The sequence below is a fragment of the Anneissia japonica genome, unplaced genomic scaffold, assembly GCF_011630105.1.
Source record: "Anneissia japonica isolate Jap-2015-1 unplaced genomic scaffold, ASM1163010v1 scaffold2652_len1590060_cov184, whole genome shotgun sequence".
In the NCBI taxonomy this organism is placed as follows: domain Eukaryota; kingdom Metazoa; phylum Echinodermata; class Crinoidea; order Comatulida; family Comatulidae; genus Anneissia; species Anneissia japonica.
Window position 1 is genome coordinate 739,974 of NW_022699919.1, and position 9,496 is coordinate 749,469.

General features: G+C 34.1%; 1 protein-coding gene across 1 annotated transcript in view; it reads left to right on the forward strand.

Moving 5' to 3' along the window:
* Nucleotides 1–9,496, forward strand: part of LOC117103171 (histidine decarboxylase-like) — a 34,927-nt gene that overhangs the window by 13,804 nt on the left and 11,627 nt on the right. The window contains exons 3-8 of the mRNA XM_033243675.1: nucleotides 100–213; nucleotides 577–628; nucleotides 6,515–6,585; nucleotides 7,023–7,166; nucleotides 7,374–7,517; nucleotides 7,738–7,804. Of these exons, the coding sequence (XP_033099566.1) occupies nucleotides 100–213; nucleotides 577–628; nucleotides 6,515–6,585; nucleotides 7,023–7,166; nucleotides 7,374–7,517; nucleotides 7,738–7,804 (592 nt within the window). The remainder of the gene's footprint in view (nucleotides 1–99; nucleotides 214–576; nucleotides 629–6,514; nucleotides 6,586–7,022; nucleotides 7,167–7,373; nucleotides 7,518–7,737; nucleotides 7,805–9,496) is intronic.

A 9,496-nucleotide genomic window follows, 5' to 3' on the forward strand; every position in this document is an offset into this window, starting at 1 on the left:
GTACTGAAAAACAACAATATGCCTGTATATACTCTCCAGATGATGAAGTTAGATTAAATGATGTAAATGATATTCAGTATATGCACTATTTTCTATTAGGTGACACACTGGCAAAGTCCTCATATGCATGCATATTTTCCCGCTTTGAACTCGTTCCCCTCGCTGCTCGGAGACATGCTTGCAGATGCTATTAACTGCATAGGATTTACATGGGTAAGAACAACTACATATCCTAGGGGGTATATCGGGGTTATTATATATGTTTATTTCCAGGTCATCCACTGTTTAACCATGGACCTATTAACCAATATCAAAGTGTAATGCATTGTAAGATTGATTTAATAAACTGACTTATTGAGTGTTTATTTAGATACTACAATGTAAATGCAAATTGGAGACTTCCAAATCGGTAACATTAAATTTCGTGATTTGAAATATTTTGATTTCCCATATAAGCACTCTAAAAGGTATTTAAAATGTTTCCTGGTGGTCTGATCGAGTTATTTTGTTTATCGTTGAAGAATCGATATCCAATAGCAATCAACTTAATTCGTTTCCATTGATTTTTTAATTTAGGCTGCAAGTCCCGCGTGCACGGAGCTCGAAATGAATGTCACTGATTGGTTAGGTAAGGAAACCAATTTCAACGTTCCGCAAACTTTTTACTTCACGGACTATTTACGATTCCAGGCACCAAGCCGCGGCTCAGCAGCCCAGCCGTGCCAGGGATCAACATACCAAATCTTGGCAAGAAATTTTGATCATAAAGCCTCCATGTATATACAATATTTTGACATCATTATCTGGCTGTAACTTGGCATCGAACGATATTAGGGGATTATCGTATCATGTTTCAAGACGGATATATCTAGATAAAGTTCGACGTGAACCAGGCTTCTCTGTTCTCTCAGTGATAACATTTTATTGTATACAAATTAAATATTATTTTACTAAATAAATAATACCGTACATTTGTGTTTCCCCACCCCCTCCCCCAACAATTGTTGATTGTTTTTTCTTTCTACCATTATTCAACCAAACACAGTTCAGCCACACACGTCATAGCAGGGCCTTAGCCACTAGAAGTGAAATGGTCAGGTTGCGAGCGAAGCGCGAGCACTGATGATTGGGGCTAGGGGCCGCCAAGGGCCCCAGGTCGGGGTTCGGGTTCTGGGGCCAATAAACTGTAATATTATTGTAAACCATTAAACTGTAATATTATTGCATTAAGCCATTAAACTGTAATATTATTAACTAAGACCAATCAACACATAATATAAAACATGTACATATCAAAATTATTATATTTAATCTTTCCTCGTTGGTGCTTGCATAAAACGTGATTTGGATCTAACATGATGATATTGATAAACAATCGAAATTCTCTGTACAATAGAATGCTAAACATTTACAGAGTGGACTTCCTTATGTTGTGGTCATTATTAGGGTCAGGCTCACTATAATCGTGCAAACCCGGTCGCCCATGGTTCACCAACATGGAATGACAAAATATAATAATAATAATGTGGAAAGTGTTAATTACCAAAATTCAAAAGGCCATAATATTATAAAAGTGTAACAAAGTTAGGATGATATTTATAGTCATGAGTATGCAAAATTTGTCTGTCGTCTTAGCAAATCTGCCATTCAAAAAATGCTGTGTATCACAGGGCTTAAAGTTTTTTTTTCTCTTTCTGGCAAAGCCACCTTTATTCTCATTATTGCACCATAAAAAGTTACATAAAATCAATATAAGAACATAATAAATTAATCTCTGTTTTCCTATATATTTTGATTTTCATCTTATTTTTTACAAATAATTTATTTTCATTTAACACTTTTTAGTTTTTATTTCCAAGTTGTGAAATGTTGGTTTTATTTTCTAGTACAATTGATTTAAGCACATCAACATAAAATTTTGGAATATTTTTAAGATGTATATTATCATTTATTATGAAACTAATATGTATAAGGACTTTCAGGGGTGCAAATTTTTGCATATAATACTTTGGAATATCTTTCCATAACCCATCTTCGCCACATAACAACCTTTTTATCCATTGCAATTTGAGTGCAAGACATTGAGTGTAGAAATCAAGTGCTTTCAACCCACCATCATTTGTATTTCCAATTAGCGTTTTACGTTTAACCTTTTCTGTGGAGTCATTCCAAATGAATTTAAACACAATTCCGTTAATGATTGATTTTAAAAACTTTTTCTGGAACATCTATCACACTTGCATTATATACCAAATTACATAGACCTAATGATTTTACAATGATTATTTTGCCTAATAAAGTGAGATTTCTCTTTTTCCATCTATTTAGCAAGGTTTTTAATTTATTTATTTTTTCTGTCCAATTCATGTGGTAACATAAATTTTTGTCATGTCCTAAGTATACACCCAATAATTTTAGAACATTCTTCCATTTAAGATTGTGCGCTTGTTCAGGACACGAATCTTTCCATGGCCCTATCCATATTCCATTACTTTTTTCTTTCTTCAATTTTATTCCACTTACATTTGAGAATTTTTCAATTGTCTCAATTGCTTTAACAATACTATCATTGTTTTTTAAAAACAGAGTAGTATCATCCGCTAGTTGACATATTTTAGCTTTTCTGTTTTTAACCCCGGAAGTGCAATTCCTTTTATATCATTATTATTTCTTATATGTGTAGCCAAAATTTCTACCACTAATGTAAATAGCTGAGCTAATACTGGGCAACCTTGCCGGATGCCACACTCTATATTGAAATATTCTGAACAATATCCTTTATTTATAATGCAACTCTTCGCACCTGAATATAATAGTTTAATCCATTTGATAAATTCATCACTGAAATTGAATTTCTGTAATACTCTATACAAGAAATCTCTGTTAACAGAATCAAAAGCTTTTTCAAAGTCTACACAAATGACTGCCCCATTATTTTTTTTGTTTTCAGCAAAGGTAATGACATCTTCAATGAGCCTTATATTTTCCCCAATATATCTTTTATGAATATACCCTTTTTAATCTGTGCTAATAATAGTTCCCAGGACATGCTTAAGCCTGTTTGATAGTACACCTGAAGCAATTTTGTAGTCAATATTTAGGAGACTAATTGGTCTCCAGTTCTTTAGCAATTCTTTTTCTCCTTTTTTATAAATTAATGTAATAATCCCCATTTTTGGGATTCAGACAGCTCTCCATTGCAAAAACTTTCATTAAATACTTCACATAATATGTCTCCAATTACTGGCCAAAATTCCCGATAAAATTCTACCGGTATGCCATCAGGCCCTGGAGATTTGTTTAATTTCATTTTGAATAGTATATTTTTGCATTCATCATTAGTTACCTTGCCATCACATGTCTCACTTTGCTGTTTTGTGAGCTAATTAACTGGTAGCTGTTTTAGATAATTATTTATTTCTTTACTTTCAATTTCTTTGTTTTGATACATTTTTTTTTTTTTATAAAAGTCAACCTCTTCTTTGAGCACATCTGATGTATTGCTTATTATGGTTCCATCTTCCTTTTTAATTATATTTATTTCCTTTTTAATAGCTCTGGACTTTTCTAATCCGAGAGAGAACTTAGTATTTTTCTCTCCCTGTTCACACCATTTTTTTCTTGATCTAATTTGAGCCCCTTTTGCTTTATCTGTGTGATACATATCTATATTTGCTGTTATTTCATTAATAATTTTATGTTCTTCTGTCTCATTGTTACTGTCCAATATTTTTTTTGTTTAGTTCTTCGATCTCGTTTTCCATTTCTTTAATTCTATTATTATTTTGCTTGGCTTTTTCTTTCCATACTTTATAGAGAAATCTCGTATGTGAATTTTGGTCCAGTCCCATAATAAACGTCTAGATTCTACATTGTTATAATTCCGGTACTGATTTTCAATTAACCTAATTACTAAAACGCTTATCTTTAGGGTGTTCAATATTCATTTTCCAGACTCCAGGTCCCTTTTTTGTTTCATGTGTTTTCAGTTTAAAAGTGATAGCCATATGATCAGTTTGTACTGCAGGTCTTATGTCTGCATAGCATATATAACCAGAAACAAGGTGTGTGGAAATTAGCCACATATTAAGTCGTCTATATACTTGGGGTTTAGCTCTACGCCATGTAAAATGAAGTTTGCTGCAATGATATATGTTTTCCTGGCAAATATGAGTATGTAACGTAAGTTACGTGCATTTGGCGACACGGTTAAACTTTACCATAACCATACTACAAAACTTAAAGTAAAAATTGACAACCTTCCAACCAGCTAACAAATCGGTAACTATAAGCCCTGTGGTACACAGCATTTTTTGAATGGCAGATTTGCTAAGACGGTATTTTGTATCTGGCGACAGATGAATTTTGCATACCCATGACTATAATAAATATCGTTAAAACTCTGTTGTTAACTATAGTTATCAAAACTCCATGAAATTTGATACACTTTTTTTATTATGGCCTTTTGAATTTTGATAACACTTTCCACATTATTATCATATTTTGTCATTCCAAGTTGGTTGAACACCATAGGCGACCGGATTTACACGATTATAGTGAGCCTGACCCTAATAATGACCACAACATAAGGAAGTCCACTCTGTAAATGTTTAGCATTAATATTGTAAAGAGAATTTCGAAACACAAATGTACGGTATTATTTATTTAATAAAATAATATTTAATTTGTATACAATAAAACTTTATCACTGAGAGAACAGATAATGATGTCAAAATATTGTATATACATGGAGGCTTCATGATCAAAAGTTTTTGCCAAGATTTGGTATGTTGATCCCTGGCGCGGCTGGGTTGCTGGACCGCGGCTTGGTGCCTGGAATCGTAAATAGGACGTAAAGTAAAAAGTTAGCGGAACGCTGGTTTAGTAGGTTAGAAGTTTGAAGGAGAGGACTTCCATGTTGTTCGTATTAGACTGTAATAATATCATTAAAAACCATTTAATATAAAACATATCAAAATTATTAAGTTAAACTTTCTACTTCGGTGCATGAATATAACGTAATTTTGGGATATATGAGATTTACATAACATTTGAGAATGTACTGAATATAAAATCCTTAATATTTTACATTTTAATCAGCAATCTATCAGAAATGCGGGGATTGGTTATACTGTAAAGCCTTCAGAACTCCTGCAATATTAAAACAGGGATCTAACAGGCAGTGAATATTCCATTTTGATTTAGTGTAGATGTTTTTTTACATATTTTAAATTTTATTCGAATTCTTTTTATTTTGTATGATTCATATGTTATATTTTCCACAGACAGAAATGAATGCCTGAACTGATATTTTATGGGTTTCAGATTACTTTCTATACAAAACAGATATCATAAATCATCTATTGTCCGACTGTGTGCATTGAACGTTTGACGACGACGATAATGTCTCCAAATTCCCAACCGTAACTTAGGCTACGGGCCTCGCTTGACACTTCACATAAAAGGGCCTGTTAATTAATCTTGCATAGCTTCCTCCTCCTCATCATCATCATCTTCTTCATTATCATAATTATTAATTGTCCAAAGCAAAGTAGGGAAAAACTATGAATTAAAGTGTATTAAATAATAGACGTCTCATAGGCCTAATCCACGAAGTGTATTTCAAAAAATCTAGAAAACAAAAACTTTTCAAATATCTAAAATTTATCTTTCAGCGACAAAACAAGCTAGCTCTCTTCTCATGACTCTCCCAATTAAGTAAACTCTGGATCTGCGCTTGACACGTATTTAATGCTTAAAAAGGGTATATTTACAGTATATTTAGTTATAGAAAATAATGTTGCATAATAGAACTAACAGGAATAAATATACAGATAAAGGCTCCCGAGGGGCCATAGACACAAAAACCGCTTATAATTCAAATATCACTCATCATCTGGCACTTTAGCAGCGTGTGCAAGCGACGCATATTTCTCCATGATAAAAAGTCTTTTTTTTTTAAATTTCCAGACGGCTTCGCGGCCCTCCAAAAATGCTTCGCGGCCCAAATTTTGGCCGCGGACCATAGTTTGCGAAACGTCGCTTTAGACAGCTTAGAATCGCCGTTGTGTTTACGATAAAATGGGGTCGAGTTTTCGATTGCATGGCGACGGTAGGGCGTAAAACGTAATGATGTCAATAAGGAGTCATTTGCACAATGTGAAAATGTTGAGTTCCCGTCGCCCGAATTCTAGGACGCAATTTAGTAAACGTTGTGCAGAGAACGTAGGACGGATGAGTGAATCCGTTTACGCCGTTGCAAAAATCGAAAGCTCCCAATCTATAGCACGACAGAGTTTGAATATTCGGAATGTTTACATTTTCACCAGAAACATCAGATATTCAACAGTGCTGCTGATGACTCCAGCTTCTTTATAATTATATTTGTCACGTGGCTGACTTCTAGACAAGTTTCAGTTCTGTACAAACTCGAAAAAAAAATCTGATTATAAACACATGCTTCTATGTGTACTTTATAATAAATGAAATGTTTATCACCTTGTTCCTGTTTTAGGAGAACTAATTGGACTACCTCCTCATTTTCTTCATAAGACTCCTGGTTCTTTTGGTGGAGGCGTTATACAGGTACTGTTCAATGTAATAATTATACTAATATTGTATATAATCATGAGTAGGGCCTATAGTACATGTAGTACACTCCCAGCACTAGTGTAACAGTATTTAATTCTCTCCTCGGAAGCTGAATATGTGTTCCATATGTTTGCTTTAGTGACCGGCGGAGGTAATGTGAAGCTCTTAGTTGGCACAAATCATTATGTCATACCATAACATAACATCATATCATATACCATACCATATCTTATCATTGTGAGCATATTATATACATCATAAATCATAATTATCTTAATATATAGGCCCATCATACCATACTATTACCATACCATAAAAAGTAATATACCATAATGTCCTCCGACATGCAGCAAGCAGAAACAGTTGTAGAAAAAAAAAATAGCACATACATACATGACTGCATTAAAATGTTATACTATTAAAATGAATAGGGTACAATGAGCGAAGCTACCTTCGTCGCCATGTTAGCAGCTCGAACAAGCGCCATTAAGAAAGCCCGTCGCCGCATTCCGGATCTAGATGATGTGGAAGATGCTATGATCTGTTCGCGCCTTGTCGCATACTGCTCTGATCAGGTACGTCAGCATCTAAGATTTTGCACATTTTTATCAGACATATCAGGAAAAAAAAAGCATTAAGGGCTTTTCTTCAGTGATTTATAAGTATTATTGTTATTGATAATGTGAAAGGGAAGAGATTTTCGGGATAACATAGACCTTATTTTGTATTACACAATTAGTTTGTAGAGTGTTGTATAAATACAGGATTTTTACATAATGCAGGCTCACTCTTCACTGGAAAAAGACGCACTTCTGTCTATGGTCAAGTTGAAGACCCTAGAATCAGACAAACATTTGAGTTTGCGTGGTGCGACGCTAAAGAAAGCTATAGACGATGACCGACGCAAAGGTTTGATTCCATTTTTTGTAAGTACAGCACCATTCGAGAATAATATATGTTTATATATCAGATTAAACTCTGTTCACATGTGTACGTCAAGTAATAGCACTATAACTGTATATATAGTGAAGTTCATTGCCTCCAATATTAATTAAGTACAGAAGTTTTAGGTTTGAACAAATTTGTTCACAAAATGCGTTCACGAGGGATTAATATATTATTTTTTACTTGTTTTGAACTGTTTAGGTCTGTGCTACCCTCGGTACCACCGGTGCGTGTTCCTTTGACAACATCGAGGAGATGGGTCAAGTTTGTAAGTATAACTAATAGATATACAATACAGATACATGTCGGCTTTGGACTCATTGTATGTGTATGATCGCTGACTGCGATTCTACTACTGTACTCAATTATTCTTCACAGGAACATTTTGACTGTCAACCATGTAGGTCTTCAAACATGAGCTTTTGAAATTCGCCTCATTTAAAACGCTGTTGGTCTCTGTCTGCTGTGATTGTTAGTGTCTTGTGTGTCATGTTTTCATGTGTCTGGAGAGATCAGAAATTTTGAGTACGTTTGTCCACAGGTTCCGCATCAACGTTGTGGGACTGCTGGAAATGGTTGTAGTTTGTTTTAAGTCTTGCAGAATGACGTCAAAGATGGCTAATTATGCCTACTTTTCGATACTCTCAATCACATTATTACATTTAAGCTGTGGAACTGTTGGATCCACTGAAGCGTTTATTATTGTTCAAGCCAGAGAGACTGAAACCTCCCCCATGGCTGCTTTGGGCGCAGACTGGTTGTACATAAGGAACCCTTTCGAAATAGAATAATTGTTTTAATGACTTTACTGGGCATCTCTAAAAGGAAGAAATTATTAGGCCATTATTCATCGAAAAGATATAGGCCCTATGATAGAGTGGTTTAGGAGGAAACCATATTGTTCTTCTCAATTTCATAGCTAGATTTTTTGCAATAAAAATTATAGAGCAAATTACGAATTAATAAATAATACAATACTAAACAACAATGACTATTTACACAAATTACCGTGCAATGATAATATCATTGCATTATATTTATGTTTATATTATAAACTCGCTATCTGTAATGAAAACGCATGCTAGAGTATACATTATTTTTTAAATTATACAAGTGAATAATGGTTGAGTTTGAATTAAAAGACTGTCTCGTACGATTTAAATTAAACTTAAGTTGCCGAAACCCGCCTGAGGCATAACTGTTTTTGTCCTGCTCTACATATAATATATTAGCCTCATGTGCTCTGTTTGCTTTTGGTAGGTCTTTATCAATAACTTTCTTTCTAGTCAATTCTTGGTTTATCAATGATTGCGGACAGACCATGAATAGATCTAATAGCTAATGAAGTAATAGAGCACTTAGAATCATAGACGGGATCTAGCTTTTTGTGAAAAGATGTGGATGAGATGCCTTGGATGATAATGGTACGGTGATAATGTTGGTTGTGCTATGATTTTAATGATAAAGACATACAAGTGAAATGAGCCGATAGCTAGGATAAGGAGCACCGTCAAGTACCCATGGTTCTATTTTTCAGGAATACCTGCAGTTTGATTCCTTTTGTAGTACTCCACTGAGCGAGTCGACCTTTGTCTAGTTCCAAAGGTGAAAAGTATAGCTTACCATGAGTTTATGTAATTATTTAACTTTCTTTAGCTATGTTACCTTAACTCCTACTGCAAAGTTGACTAAATCTAAGTTATAAAATCATCTATTAAATTGATTGATTGATTAATAATCATCTGTACTAAAAACCAGGTGGGAGTGGAACACCCTGAATCAATATTTCTTTTTAGAATATACTACGTGCACCCGTGAATTAACGTAATGTCCACATATTATTAATTTCCTATATTTTGTCACTGCATATAAAATACAATATTAAAAAAACAAAAACACAAAGGAAAAAGTTTTCAGGAGGTGGGCCACCTTGTGTGGCTCTCGAACCTCTATCCAATGC